General features: G+C 29.2%; 1 protein-coding gene across 4 annotated transcripts in view; it reads right to left on the bottom strand.

Moving 5' to 3' along the window:
• Positions 1-7,597: 7,597 nt before the first annotated feature.
• LOC107440916 (fibroblast growth factor receptor-like 1) overlaps positions 7,598-16,872 on the bottom strand; it is a 311,107-nt gene continuing 301,832 nt past the window's right edge. For all 4 annotated transcript variants that reach the window (XM_071188120.1, XM_071188121.1, XM_016054001.3 and 1 more), the window contains 3 exons: positions 15,070-15,188; positions 13,012-13,252; positions 7,598-10,984 (listed from right to left, as the gene is read on the bottom strand). In XM_071188120.1, coding sequence (XP_071044221.1) covers positions 10,617-10,984; positions 13,012-13,252; positions 15,070-15,188 — 728 coding nt within the window. In that variant the 3' untranslated portion in view covers positions 7,598-10,616. The remainder of the gene's footprint in view (positions 10,985-13,011; positions 13,253-15,069; positions 15,189-16,872) is intronic.

Below are 16,872 nucleotides of genomic sequence, written 5' to 3'. Positions count from 1 at the left end.
TATATATATAATATCATTATATGGTATATTAATGACTATTAACTTAGGCAAGAAATGAAATTTCTGTTCCATCGAATAATGATATCTTTTCGATTTGTTTATTATCCTCTTCGTAGCCTTGATCTATTTCGATCGTAGCTTTGAGCCTGATTCAAAAAACCTGAAAATGTAACTCCACGAAGACTCGACGAGTACTTTTTGCGCTAGCATAACCTGCATTTACGCTGGTAGAAAAAGACGAAAATCACTCACGGTGAGTCTATCAGTTATTTTGCTTCAATCGAAATCTAAACTAAGGTTTACATACGTCTGTGGTCAATTAAAACCTATACGAAATATACAAAATCAAGCTGCTGTATCTACGATTCAGACTCAGAGCTCGTGTGTTGTTAGCGTGCTTTTATCTACTGAATCGTGCCGATTTCCTCCGTGTGTTGTAAATTATGGCAAGTAAACCATGGTTTAGAAGCCGTTTCAGCCAAAGAACTTGTACATTTATATATCTTCTTCCTTCAAATCTCCATTTCTAGCCTATCTAGACAAGGTCCATGAGTTTGTTCACCTTCAAAAAGTCTAAAACAAGTAAGGGTCTTTCTATAAGGTCTTGTTTTAAAAGACCGAGGGCCATATGGTTAAATAACACTTAAATAAATTGTTATTTTCCCATTTTCCCCAGAAATTCCTTACAGTATATCTGATAGTACCGAAGACTTCAAAGTAAGTTGTTTGAAAAGTTAAATACCTATTCGCTCCTTCAATTAGTAGTTGTAAGAGAAAGGCACTTTTTTATATTGTAGTAATGGAGTTACGTAACAAACATTCTATTTCAGCGTTTTTATACGCCAATTAATGACACAATCCTGAAATATGCAATTGTCGTAAACAATTCTTTCGCCAAAATCATTACCACTGAAGTACTTAACTTAACTTCCACTTTAAGTTCATTATTTTTTATTTGTTCTTTAAAGTTTACTTTTCATCCAGCAATTCAGTTGAAGATAAGCATGCTAACTTTAAAGCAACTTTCGAGAAAGATAGCTACTTAAATCCAAGCAACAAACGCTATTTAAATGTAGCCTTTGTTATCTTCAAATGGGCATTTCGTTTCCTCATCAAAGCTATTCAAGAAAATCGCAGAAAATAAACACCACCTCAGTGTTTTCAACTAATATATTGTTGTTTCTTAATTCTTTTCTTCAACGCCGCCATTAAATCCGGGGCGAGTCTCATTTACGTTAATCCGAGTCTAATTGATGTTGCAATTTCATTAATGATTTCAAATCTATTTTCTGGACACTTTTAAAATAAAAATATTTTCCATCTTATACGTAAGAGTATTTGTAGATTAGTATATATATCTTGGATAATAAAGATTACTGAAGTCTTGATTTCAGATTTAGATATTCTTCTTGCTTATCGTGGCTGTTTTAATCAAATGAGTTTGTTTTTAAATTATTAGCTTGCACTGAATTAGAGACTAAATTTAAAGTTACTAAAGAGGTATCTTAATGTAAATCTCCAAAGCTAAATATCTTTATTGAGGAATTTCAAATCGTTTATAAAAAGGTTTGTTTATTTACTTTCTACAGTCTTAAAGAATAAATACTTAAAAGACTTCGTTGTTCATTAAAAGTTTGGTAGTTTTCTGATATCAATTAAAATAGATATTTTTAGGAGTTTTGATAAGATCAATTGATTTTATCTTCAAAAATTGTTATGGATTCTTTATTTTATCAGAAATTTGAGCCTTATTTTCAACGTTGTTTTCCTTTTATTCTCAGAATATCAGCAAGTGTCTCATAATATTGGAAAAGAACTTAGATAGTTTTTTTTTTAATATCGTGTATCTTAAAAACTATATATCTTCCTAGTATCTGCAAAAATTTTAAATAAAGACGAAAATGAGGTGCTTAAAGTTCAGGTGCTTGTAATTTTCGAATCGTGTTTGGTGGATAAGGGGTTAAACTTCAATCCCTCCTTTATGATTGGTTGAATTCTAAGTTAATAGACGCTGCTAAGAATACTTAGAAACTAAATATATTTCGTTCTAGTGCTCTTTTATAACCTATTATGCGTATATATAAATATACTATAATAGTGACCAAAATAAAAGGGTAAATCAGGCTTACAAAATATATTATTGGTATAAAAAAATTCCATAGAAACATTGGGGTGCAAATGATTTTCGGAGCTACTATATTGGATCGCAAAAATGAGTAATATACCAGGACAATAAATAATTCATTCCCACGTTTCCTTTTTTACGCTTGATTTGTCATGTCCTTTTAAACACTACTTTTTGAATCTCTTTTTATATACGGGGTTTTAAATTCAAAGTCGCCTAACAAAACGTTGCTGACACCCAATGTTTTAATACAATTTAACCTTATTTTCCGTTTTGTTTTCCTTTTTTTATGAAACCTGAAAATGAATTTTCTAAACATAATGCCCGACCAGAATATTTAATTTATAACCGTCCTTTAACAGCTGACCCAATTTTGAGTTTACGACAACCAATGTTCAATTCCGTAGACTTGTAATTTTGAACCCAATCCGGAAGACAAGGGAACTCCTGGATCAAGTATTGGAAAATATTTGGCTCCGTGGACTGCGTTTTGAGGAAATTAAACCACCTTTGCGTTACATGTAGAAGAAAGCTACGAAAACCTCCCTCGGTTAGCCTGGAGGCAAGGGGACTCTAACCCATGATCCGTCTACCATTGAGGATATTTTACGTCCTCACTGTATCGATGCCAGCGGTACGATCGATGATGCCGAATTCCTATCTACCAACTATCGCTGGGATTCAAAGCCGGGTCACCTCATTGGGAGGCGAGTGCTCTATCCCCTGAGCCACCACTACCCTGACCAGAATATAATTAAAATTCGCCTTTCTTATCCACTCGGATGCTCGCTTGCGATTAGTTCTCTCTTTCAATATTTTAGTTTTAGTATTTTATTGCTCTCTTCTGTTCATAGCAATGTTGCTTGATCTGCCCAATAACACAGCAATCGCTATTTCATCACTTTTTGATCACGTTATTTGATTAAAATATGCCGGACTGCATCCTCATGTAATCCGGCATATATCAATATCCGGCACTTGTGTAATGTAATTTCCGCTTATAACTTAGAATATTAGTTGTATAATAAAATTGGACAACATATTTCTGATAACTTTGTCTTCAGGTTGTAATAAGCTAAAAAAATCGTTGTGGTTATTTTTTTGTATTTTTTTTAAAAGCAAAAAGTTGCTGCAATACTTTCTTTTCAATTCATAATTTCATGACAAATTCGTTCGTAGAAATTTAAAATATTCTTAGATCTTGATGTATATATTTAACCGGTTCATTCTTTGGTGTTCCATGCGAAATACGATAATCTTGGGCTCAATGGTTTTTATTTGTGAGTTCATACAAGTGAGTTGCATAATTTACAGCAAAACGCCTTATAACAGAAAAATATATATAATAGCAATTACAAAGAATGGTGTTGTCGTTACAGTGTTTAATTGGAATCTGAACTTTAGTTAATTTTTACATCATTTCTCAGTGCGCCATCTGTGAGAATGAGGAATAAATATTAACATTCCCCCCTCCCCCGATGAACTCGAAGTTCCTAACAAATTAAATATTACAAAATATTAATCTTTCTCAAATATAAAGCAGCATTATTTTTAAAAAAAAAACATATTTTGCTTTGGTGGCTTATATACAATATCAGAAAGCGCTTTTTTCGTGTGGATAAAACTACGCAAGTGGAAAAAGAGGTTATTTTGTGGCTATTATATTAAAAATATATTCGTGACTAATTTCTCTTTATTTTTAACTAATTAATAATTTTTCACTAACTATTTCCATTAATTTAAATTTATTATTTTCGTTTTTTAAATTATCGATTAAATTTTTTTTTTTGGTTTTCCGTGCTCTTTTCTTGTTTTCTATGTATGATTATCTCATATATGCATGTCATAAATTTAAATTATTCGATAATTATGCTTTAATGGTGGGAATTAAATACACATTGTGTTCATTAAGAAAATATTTTGAGCACTGGAATGAATTCTTATTAAAAACAAAAAGGACGTTTTAGAATATAGTTATAAAAACTACTTGTCAACAAGCATTCTACCGGTCTAGGGAGATCTTCTAAAAATTTTTATTCAAAAAATACTTGTCAACAAATATTCTAATGATTTTGGAAGATATTCTAAAACTTTTTTATTAAAAAACTACTTGTTAACAAATATCCTACCGGTCTTGAAAGATATTCTAAAAATGTTTTTTAAAAAACTACTTGCCAACAAATATTCTACCGGTCTTGGAAGATATTCTAAGAATTTTTATTAAAAAACTACTTGTCAACAAAGATTCTACTGGTCTTGGAAGATATTCTAAAAAATGTTTACTAAAAAAACTACTTGTCAACAAAGATTCTACTGGTCTTGGAAGATTTTCTAAAAATGTTTATTAAAAAACTACCTGTCAACAAAGATTCTACTGGTCTTGGAAAATATTCTAAAAATGTTTATTAAAAAACTACTTGTCAACAAAGATTCTACTGGTCTTGGAAGATTTTCTAAAAATTTTTATTAAAAAACTACTTATCAACAAATATTCTACCGGTCTTGGAAGATATTCTAAAAAATGTTTACTAAAAAAACTACTTGTCAACAAATATTCTACTGGTCCTGGAAGATATTCTAAAATTTTTTATTAAAAACTACTTATCAACAAATATTCTACTGGTCTTGGAAAACATTCTAAAAATTTTTACTGAAAAAGCTACTTGTCAGCAAATATTCTACTGGTCCTGGAAGATATTCTAAAAATTTTTATTTAAAACTACTTTCAGCAAATATTCTACTGGTCTTGGAAGATCTTCTAAAATTTTTTATTAAAAAGCTACTTGTCAGCAAATATTCTACCGGTCTTGGAAGATCTTCTAGAAGATTTTATTAAATATTTGTATCAGTTACAAGTAACAGTTCAGGTATTTTTTCTTATAAAAAAAAAAGCTTTATCCTATTTTATACTATAATAATGTGAGAATTGATTTTCGGGTCGATTTTATCGCTTTCGTTTTCCGATGAGTAGACGTTGTCGAAACTAAATTGAAATCAAAGATGATACGAAGAAATTATGATTTGAAAAAATTCGTCCTTACTTTCCATCGGAATGTGTAAAGAAAAAAAAACGAGCTGATGTGAAGATTTAGTTTGTTTTCAACCAAATCCGCCATTAGTTTTGTAGTTTCCTTAGGAAATATTAAAGATTTAAAGTAGAATTATTCTTTCATAGTCTTGAAAACGTCTTTATACTAAAATCTTAACAGGGGCTGTAAATTTATGAAAATAACAAAAATATATACGATTGCTATAATGCTTTTATTTCCTATTTATAAATGTGTGGCAATCAAAATAAAGCTATAGTAATTGGTTAGTTAAGTATTATAGTAATTGGTTAAAGAAATTGGCCTTTTTTTACACGAATGTTATGAGATTCAACAGATATAACCTTGATAATAATTTTGTGAATTAAAATAAAATTGTATTAGCTAAATTGTTTTGAAAAATTAGATTTTTAACTTTTAAAAAATAAAATTTTATTCACTCCGTTATTTTAGACTATCTCTTATTGAGATCATTATGAACACTATACTAAGGGACTAAGTGAAATTAATACTTATAAAAACAATACTTATACTCTTTAATGTTCGCGTAAAAGTAAGTCAAACCTATGATGTCAAGTATATGGAAGATAAAATAAAATTAAAATATTCTTCACCTATGTTAATTTAATTATCAGTTTCTTTTATCTCATCGGGAAATCTGGCTTTTTTTGGTTCTAAATCTTGCCTTTTTTGGTTCTCTGGCATCCTGAGTGCCAGTACGTGTTACTGTAAAATCTTATGTAACAATAAAATTGATTTGCCGCAATTTTTTCAGTAATTTTTGCGATAATATTTACAGTAAAATTACTAAATCACTGTAATTGTATAAATTTTACTATAAAAATGCGGTATGAAATTTTGCGATGAAAAGGGATTTTACGGAAAATAAATTGTATGGATATTAGAGTCAGGGTGTCAGTGCCTTTTACTGTAATTAGATCTGGATTGTTTTACAGTGTACGACTGCAAAATGATTTATCTGTAGTAGTTGCAGAAGGAATCGGAGAAGTGAAAAACATAATTTCAAAATAAAAGTAGTTGAAAAAAATAAGAATGAACTTATACTTGCATGTTTATACAATACTTTCGATTACAATATTTAATAAAGTATATAAAATCTAACTAAAAGGGAAATATTTACTTTTGAATTTTTATTTTTTAATGTTAATCAATTCCTAAAAATTATTATTGCTCTTGAAATTCTCATAAAAAATGCAGTTAAAATCCTTCCTGTTACCTTGAAGGTTATCTTAATTTATGACAGCGGGAGATTAGCATTGCAATCACGGTATTAGAGGAACATAGAAGCGAATTAAACTAGATTCGTTATTGCTGTCAGCTTTAACCCAGATTGTTCGCGTTGATGTTTAATTTTACGAACAACCATTATTTAATCTCTTTCGCTGGATAGAAATTCACAGTTTCACTTTCCAAAATAGTCAACAGACGTTAAGTGTTCGGTGGTTCTGTGAGGCGTTTAGAGTTCGATCTCCAAAAGACAACGGAGCAATCATTCCTATTTCTGTGATACGAACCCCGAACGTCTGTTTTATTTCTGTGATAATTATGTCTTAAATTTTTTTTTTTCTCAATTCAAATTTTTCAAGTTACTCTCAAGATTTCTCAACTTCTAATTAACCTATTAAGTAAAACCTTGGTAATAGATTTGAGTATAGCATGTTACTTAAATTTATACTAGTATTTCTTAATATTGGTAAGCATTTTATAACTTTTTTTGCGTAATATAAATTTCTGTCTTTTTTGATAAAAATTCAATAAACTAATTATTTTTTTTCTAAATTTAAGAAATACTTTTTAATTTTGTAATTTATTTGTGCTTGAATAGTTTTAAATAGTTTTAATATATTTGACTGCTTGTTAGAAGTTGTATTAGGTCACTAAAATGATTTTGATGACTTATATCATGCGCGTTAGATGTTAAGGTATTTTTGTATCCTCAAACTTTAACTCTAAAGAAACTTAAATTATAAAAGATTTTATCATTGTTTCGAAAAAGGTTTTCATTTAAATAATGTCAGTGCTTATGCTTTTGTTAAATTCCAGTAAAAAATTCAATATCCTTAGCTGAATTTTGGATAAGTTACAGAAAGCTGAGAAAAGTTGTAAAATAATGTTTTCTCTATGAAATCAAAACCAACTAGAATCTTTAAATTTTTAATGATTAACGAGAGAAGATATATTTTTGATGTCATCTTATTCCATTAAAAGATATTCTCGAAATCTCTTTGCTCTCTTCCTAATAACTTTTTTTATAATGTTTTTAGCTAATTTAAATTTGTCATTTGTAGTATTTTGAGTAAAGTTTTTTTCTTCTTTAAATGAACCCAATACAATGACAAATTTTACCTTGGCATAGATGAAACAAATAAGCAGACATAAAATGAGTCAGCATATATAAAATAAGTCAGCTTGAAAAACTTTATTAGCAAAACATAAGAACAAAATACATCTACAAAACCATATCACTTTTTTAGAACAAGACGGAATTGCATTTAAAAAATTCAAGAACATCGCAAATATTTAACGATATCTACACCATACTATTTAACAGTAGATGGAGGATTATAAATACAACATTGAACATAAAACTGCACTAAATTATTAAAGCAAGTATGTTTATTGTCTACATGAAGTTCATTTAAAAATTTATTTTTCATTTTAAATTTATAACTTTTATCATAGATTGTCCGTATAAATGATGTATTTAACAGTTTTACAAAGTTTAAATTTGCGATTATGATACATGTATTTTTAAAAGAATAATTAGTTTTTTTGCATGATTTTGATAAAATTGAATTTTTACTGTGTCGACCGTTTAGGGAGTTCTCCCCATTTGGTAATAGTTAGTTGTAGCTGTTAAATTATACACAATGGATAACTCATATTAAAGCGCAATTCATTCGGTCAATAAAGAGTTAAAATCTGCTTTATACCTAAAGAGATATTTTATCCTCATGTTTCAAATATTTTTATCAATTGTAAAATCAAATTACTTGCTTTGTGCTGCCACCTATGAAGCAATTGTGCAGATAAAGTAATAATATCGTGATAAAATGACTCCCAATTTGATAAAAATTGCTGGAACAAAATTTTCCTAAAAAATCTCATTTTTGAACTTAATTTTATATGATTGTGTTAAAGACGAACACGGTATTAAAAAGGAAAAAAATAACAAATAAATTAGAATTAACATTGCATTTTTCTTTATTTTTTACACAAACTTTCTAATCCTTTTTATTTAATATATTTTACAAATATGTTAAGTTTTACAAATACAACATCGTAAAAGACAGTTAATAAAACAAATTTATTTCTTGAGTTCATATGGCAATTTGTTCATAGAAAAGTGTTCTATACAATAGTAGAAAATTTCGATTGTAAAATAATACGTAAAGTATATAAATAAGTTACAAAAATGGAAAAAAAAAACATATATTAAGTACATATAACTTTATGTCTGGACTAGTTTCAAACATTCACTCTGTAATTTTTTTTTTAAAGTTTGTTGACAAAATATTCCAGACAGGGACGCAAAACTCAAGCATTTAATAACACTTAACATTTTTGAGCACAATACGGATTGCGGTTCAACGCAAATACAACAATCATCACAAGATAATTACAAGATAAGTTATGTTTTATTTCAACATATCGGCTCTGCCGAGTTAGGCTTGTGACCTACAAACTTAAAATAAAACTATTTTTGTTCTTACAGACAAGTATTTACTAACATTAGTTAGGCAGTGGTTTATTACATTATGTATACTTAAATATTTATATATAAAATCTCTCTGCATTGAACGTAAGCTTTTATAAACGACAAACATTGCACTTCCTTTTACTCTATGTAAAACAAATAGGCTCCTCTGTATAGTCTGTGCAATTGAAAAGTTTCATGGAAGAAGTAAAATTTTTGTAAAAATTTAGATTTTTCTTTTTTTGGAAACATCTTAGTTTAGTTTGTTTTAGGACACGGTGCCCAGTAGATCATCGAAGTCAAGCATCGCTGGTAGTGGTTAATGAGCGGATGGGTGAATAATTTTAATCAACCTGCGAAGGGACCTATGGAGCACGGTATCGGTTCTTGTTAAGCTGTTTTACCGTGAAAAGGGCAGTTCGTTGAACTCTTAAAGGGAAGGAAGCCATCCCTCCTGCAGAGAATAAAATTTGTGATAGGATGTCTTTGGGCAACCCTCAGAAATGTTTCCCAACCGTCGCCTATAGCTCATTGTGCAGCTTTAATGAGACGTAAATAAAGTACTATTACTTAATTTAAAAAAAAAATTAGTTAAGGCTGCTTTAGCAAATAATTAACACGCCTTTCACCAGTTAATTAAAGCGCAAGGATGCAAATAAGTTCAATGAGAGTTAGGAATTTACAGACGTTGCCAATTAAAAGCTTGGGGACAAGAAATAAAGGGAAAGTATAATCTTTACTATAATATTTTCAAACATAAACTAACTAATAGTAGAGTTAAAGGATGTCAAAAATTTTATGGCTGGACCCCGTTAACTTGACCATAAGACTAAGGTATTGAACTGACAAGATCTAGCGACAAGAAAAAAACTGCGTGGAGATGGCCAAAGTCCACCCCAGGCTGTTATGTTAAATGTGATGATCTTTATTTTCTATTGTCAACTCATAAACTTTAACTCTAATTTACTGACATTCACTAATTGAACCTTCATCCACTTAACTCTTCAATTAAGGTAGTGGGTGAAGGATAATTACTTCGAAGGCTAAACCCACCTCGTATTAGTAATTAGGTGGTATTTTAAAACAAAAATCTGCTTAATTTTTTGTGATGTTACACCCAAAATAAGTTATTCTCTTATTTTCAGCTTTTAATTACATTACTTGAGTTTGTCTTTGAAATGCTCAAACAGTATTACATTTTTTCTGCCATTTTTATCTGTAACAAATTACTGTTTTACCGTTGAAAATTAACTTAATTAACATTGGAGAAAAAAAACAAGCAACTCGAGTTTGTCTTTAAAATACCCAAACAGTATTACATTTTTTCTGCCATTTTATCTGTAACAAATTGCTGTTTTACCGTTGAAAATTATTTTAATTAGCATTGGAGAAAAGAACAAACAAAATGAAACGGGATAAGGAAGCGAATCTTCAAACTACCTATTTTTTTACATAGGGCACAGAACAAATCGTCCCTCATTCTTATACGTCAAGTTTTACAAAAAAGAGGAGCAACACGTTCAAAATCTCACTCAGGGTTTAAAATCGTTACATTATAACACTTTCTTAATGATTTGATATGATACATGATAATAATTTACAAAGTTTTGATTGCATCTGCCCGTCGCGAACAGTTCAACCTCGAACGAGACTGCAACATTTTGGACTAAGTCCACAAAAACAAATACCTACAACGCAAAACAACGAATTATTTTTTACATCAGTTTCATATAAGTATGCCATTGAGTGGCACTGTCCTGTGTAACTGTCCAGGAGCTATATAAATTCTTGATGGGGACGGCACTCCAAGGTCATCTCTGACATTTGATAGAGGTGGTTTATAGGTCATACCAACATATGAATGCTTACGTTCGGTTGTGCCACTGCTTCCAGTTTTTGACGATGAGCTACTGGTAGTATTTGTAGCAGCTGAGGACATGTCTCTTGAAGCAGCTGAAGAGTATTTGCGGGTCCGGCAGTAAAGGAATACACCTAATAGTCCTGCTAAGATAATGGCACCGCTGATGATGACTCCAACAAGTAATGGAAATGGTAAGAAAAATCCACTTTGACTGAATGTAGTGGAAGATGATCCTGTAAAAGAAGTACATTTTGTAGAAATTTTAAATCTACATGAAATGTTTTTTTAATTTTCTAACGGCAGATTGTGAACAGTTACAGCAGAAAACATTAAAAAGAAGAAAGAAAAAAAAAGAAAAGAAAAGAAAGAAAGAAAACGAATCATAATTGGTAAGAAAAATTCACTTTGACTGAATGTAGTGGAAGATGATCCTATAAAAGAAGTACATTTTGTAGAAATTTTAAATCTGCATGAAATGTTTTTTTTAATTTTCTAACGGCAGATTGTGAACAGTTACAGCAGAAAACATTAAAAAGAAGAAAGAAAAAAAAGAAAAGAAAAGAAAGAAAGAAAACGAATCATAATTGGTAAGAAAAATTCACTTTGACTGAATGTAGTGGAAGATGATCTTGTAAAAGAAGTAGTAGTACATTTTGGAAAAATTTTAAGTCTACATGAAATGGTTTTTTTAAAATTTCTAACGGCAGATTATGAACAGTTTCAGCAGAAAACATTAAAAAGAAGAAAGAAAAAAAAAGAAAAGGAAAGAAAGAAAGAAAACGAATCATAATTGGTAAGAAAAATTCACTTTCACTGAATGTAGTGGAAGATGATCCTGAAAAAGAAATACATTTTGTAGAAATTTTAAATCTACATGAAATGTTTTTTTAATTTTCTAACGGCAGATTGTGAACAGTTACAGCAGAAAACATTAAAAAGAAGAAAGAAAAAAAAAGAAAAGGAAAGAAAGAAAGAAAGAAAACGAATCATAATTGGTAAGAAAAATTCACTTTGACTGAATGTAGTGGAAGATGATCTTGTAAAAGAAGTAGTAGTACATTTTGGAAAAATTTTAAGTCTACATGAAATGGTTTTTTTAAAATTTCTAACGGCAGATTATGAACAGTTACAGCGGAAAACAATAAAAAGAAGAAAGAGAGAAAAAAGAAAGAAAGAAAAAAGAAAGAAAGAAAAAGAACCATAAATGGTAAGAAAAATCCACTTTGACTGAATGTAGTGGAAGATGATCCTGTAAAAGAAGTAGCAGTACCTTTTGTAGAAAATTTGAGTCTACATGAAATGTTTACGTCACTGGCTACTGTTAGTAAACGGGTGGATGACTACTTTGATCAGCTTGCGTAGGGGCCTAGGGTGCATGGTATCGGTCCAAGTTAAACTGTTCTACCGTAAAGTGCTCGACTTCGTGCTTAGGTCGTCGGGATACCAAAGCCATCGTCGGGAGCCATCCAAAGCAGGGGAGTATCAAAATTGTAATGTACGCAAAGAATTTAACCAAATTAGAGAACTGATTCGAACGTTTTTTTAAACATTAGATTAAAAACCAAAATAAATATTTTTTTCGAACACTAAACAGTTTTATACTAAACATTTTTTGCACAAAAATGTTTCGTATACTAAACAATTATTTTTTTCTTAGACTTTTCTTATAATAGCTTTGAAAAGGTAAACCACTCTCAATTTTGAAAAAGAAGAAAATAAATACAAAAAATAAATTAACGTACTAATACAAGTGAAATAATGAGTTCGAAAATAACCTCTTTTCCTCCCTCTAACACACATACATGAAAAAAATATTAAAAAAAAATAAAATTAAATATTTAAATAAAAACTATCTATAAAAACAACTGAGATAATAATAATTTTCAAAAATAATCTCTTTGCCTCTCTCTAAAACACATATGTAGAAAAAAATAAAAAATGAAAGTAAAAGTAAAAACTATTTCTAAAAATAACCGAGCTAATAATAATAACGACTTTGAAACTAATATCTTCCCTTCTCTCTAAAATGCATACACAGAAATAAATAAATAAATAAATAAAATCTATCTCTGAAAACAACCGAGCTAATAATAATAGATATGAGATCTTCAAAACAAGCAAAATACTTCTTTCCGATTAATAAAAAACATTCCTTATCCAAATATTGCAGAAATAAATAGTTATACTCATTATTTATACCAGTAATCCCTTTTTTGGAATGATTATTTATGAGAATGAAGAAATAGTTTTTTTGACTTACTTGGCAAAACTTTAAGGAAGGCACTCTGGGAGCTGAATCCCATGGCGTTAGCTCCCAAGCATATATATTTTCCTTCATCACTTTCTTTAACTGACTTAAAAATAAGTCTGCTTAAATAAGCGCCATCTATACGTGAGATGATTTCACTGGATTTGAGAATTGTGTAGAATTCTCCCAAGAGCTTAACTGTTTGAGAACTGTGATCTGATAGACCTTCATTGGAATGTATTTGTTTTAACCACTAGAAAAAAAATAGTGTTAGAGTTAGACATGCATTAATTTATGAGAAATAAAATGGCAACTGTTATTAGCTGTAAATTATAAGCTGTTCTAAAGGATTTTAAGTCACTTTTAAAAGAGGGATTAGTTAAGATTTAAAGATAACTTGAAAAAGAAATTTTTCTGACAATAACAAATATTTTAGAAGAAAATCATTTTGTTTATTCAACTTTAACTTTAGAATTTTTTTTTTTAATAACACTCAGAAACAATTTTTTTTTTTTCTGTTGCATGAGATTTTTTTTAACATACACTCATATACTCTCGTATCGTTGCTTTAAAATCTGCAATCTGTCTTTCCCTCAAGGCTACAGTTTATTTTAAATGACATTTTCAGTCAACTTTTTGACGAAACGTACAAGTTTAAATACGTAATATATAACAAGGAATTGCGTAAATATTACGACAAACTTCTAGAGAAGTCATAACACATAATTAAAATTAAAATGGCATGGGAACCTATGCCCAGAAATATCGTCATACACCACTAGGGGCGCTTCCCTATTATGAACTGTTTCGTTGTGTGCTTCTAAATAGTTCATAATAGTGATTGTGCATCTAGCCGCGTACTACCACATTTCCAGGCAGGGTTTCTTATGCAAGTTCAATCCTGATAATATGCTCTGACTTCCTTAAAAGTTTAGCGCAACGTTTACGAGACCCTCTGTTGTATATAACGTTTTTAAACTTGTACATTTTTAAGAGAAATTGACTAATTATGTAATTAAAAAAATCTGCAGCTTCAGAAATGAAACTGATTTAAAATCCCCACACCTGAATTTGGCAAAATCAAGTATTTGTATAGTTGTAAAAAAAATTTGTTTATCAGTGAAATCAATTTGGTAAATAAGTAAGCTTTAATTTTTTTTAAATAAAAATTTACAATTGAATGATTTGGGAAAATATTATAATAGCCACATTTTCAAATTGTACACGAGAGCGTTTTTTAAAGAGCTTATTTGATGAAAAACACCCGTATTTCCCTGATGGGGAAAATATGTTTCACTGTCCTGTTATCGAGAGGAACTTCTGAATAACGGTAAAGCGATGGTAGTAAAAAACATTTCGATGTGAAAATGTCACCTTTGTAAAAAGTGTGGCGAATCATTATATTGCTCCAAGCTTTTAATTACTAAATATACAAAAAACGTTTTGATCATAATCCTTCCACGAATTTTAAACATAATTTTTCTTTTTCTATTTGACTTTAAATTTTTTTTTTGCAATTTGAAAAAACACAGCTTTGTCAGAAAAAAAATTTGGAATAGTTTCAGCAAATTTTCAGGGAAGTGCTATATTTTAGCTATTAAATATTTTCAAAGCTTAGAAATATAGCAATTTATTATTCTGACAATTCATTAGAGAAATAGTATGCAAGATTAAGTCAGATGGAAGAAAGCTAGGAGATATTGCTTTGGTTTGTAAAAGATTGTAACGCAGTAGAAGACATAGTTTAAAGTCATATATTTCATTATAACTGAGCTATCATTGTGGAGAGCTGGGGTTCGATCCCCAACGGTGGGCAAATTTATAGTTTTAAACTCAGAATTAGGAAGTGAATGACCATGGGTGCGAACATTGATTATTTATAGTTTGAATCAGAAACTTCGTGAATGCATGTAACTTATCTTACATCAGCCATTTTTGTGAGGCGTATGCATGTAAGTAAATAGTCTTTTGAAAGTGTATTAACATCTTAGGCTAATCCTAGGTCTTAAATACCCACTTTAGGTAAATCATTGCATGGAAAGAAACACTGCAAATCAAATAAATGCTTACCTGTACATTAGGAGGAATGTCGCTCGATAAGATACATTGGAGGGCAGTAGTTTCACCAGCACGGGCAGTCATATTTGAAGGATAACCGTGTATAAATTCTGGTTTTGTCCGCACTCGATCTATTACAAAAATAGAAATTATAAATGAAATATTAATTAATATCTGTTATTCATTTGTAAATAAAAAATATATTTTTTGTTTGCTTATATTTAATTAGAAAAGGATTTCTACAGGTATAGGTATAATATATAGGTATAGGACAGTCATATTTAATGGATAACCGTGTATAAATTCTGGTTTTGTCCGTACTCGATCTATTACAGAAATAGAAATTATAAATGAAATATTAATTAATATCTGTTATTCATTTGCAAAAAAAAATATAAATTTTTTGTTTGCTTATATTTAATTAGAAAAAGATTTCTATAGGTACAGGTATAATAGGTATAATATATAGGTATAGGGCAGTCATATTTGATGGATAACCGTGTATAAATTCAGGTTTTGTCCGTACTCGATCTATTACAAAAATAGAAATTATAAATGAAATATTAATTACTATCTGTTATTCATTTGTAAATAAAAAATATATTTTTTGTTTGCTTATATTTAATTAGAAAAAGATTTCTATAGGTATAGGTATAATATATAGGTATAGGTATAAGACAGTCATATTTAATGGATAACCGTGTATAAATTCTGATTTTGTCCGTACTCGATCTATTACAAAAATAGAAATTATAAATGAAATATTAATTAATATCTGTTATTCATTTGTAAATAAAAAATATATTTCTTGTTTGCTTATATTTAATTAGAAAAAGATTTCCATAGGTATAATCATGGAAATTTTTGACACATAAGAACTGTTCTGTAATTACCGATATTTCTGTACATTTTAAGAATCCTTGCAAAGAATAAGGTCAAAGAAAGGAATACAAAATTGTAAAGTGAAAAAAAAGCAAAAATTTGTTTACTCATTATCTGATGAATCATTATCAAGGTCAATCAGTATATAAATAAAATTAAAATAATCAAAACTGTTTTGTTTAAGTAAATGAAAGGCATAGGTAATGGCTTCGATAAAATTGAATAATTTAAAACTTTTTTTTTCTTTTTTGAAAAATAAAATGTAGGGTTTCCTTAGCAAAAAAATTCCATTAAAAAGAAAATAATTTCAAATATAAATAAAATAAATAATAAATAATTTTATTAAAAAGAAATAAATTAACAAAATATTACAAGTATTAAGAGATTTTTTCTAATATATAAATTTAATTGGCTTAAAATTGGCCACCTTTTTAGCGATGAAGAGGTTCAAAAACTTATTGAAATTTTCAGCAATGGGTCGCAAGTCTTTTACCTTTAATCTATCTTATTTCCGCCGAAGCGATTGCTTTAGTGAGTTCAGACTTTTGCTTACAGCGATTGTGTAGAAAGCAAACGGACGATTTCACACTGTTGCTTTTCTTTCTTAACTTCCTCTTAAATAGCAGAGCTTTTGCTCGACATTTTAAAAAAGCTTAAAATAAAAGTTATATTATAAAATATTATATTATGTGGTAGACAAAATGAAATGAGCACAAATATTAAAAACGAAACTAGTTTTCTAAGTAGTCTGCATTTCTCCATTTTTTACGTAGTTGTTGTATTTTTCAAAAGAAAAGAAGCTAAACGCACAAATTTTATTTTGTATCACGAGACAAAATTTAATGACAAATCATAATACCTAGCAATAATCCTCCGGAAACTAAACTTTGATGGTATAGAGAAGGAAAACATGTAAAAGAAAACATTTTTTTA

This window comes from Parasteatoda tepidariorum, chromosome X2, assembly GCF_043381705.1.
Source record: "Parasteatoda tepidariorum isolate YZ-2023 chromosome X2, CAS_Ptep_4.0, whole genome shotgun sequence".
Taxonomy (NCBI): Eukaryota; Metazoa; Arthropoda; class Arachnida; order Araneae; family Theridiidae; genus Parasteatoda; species Parasteatoda tepidariorum.
Note: the sequence above shows the minus strand (reverse complement) of the source record. Positions and strands in the feature narration are given on the sequence as shown.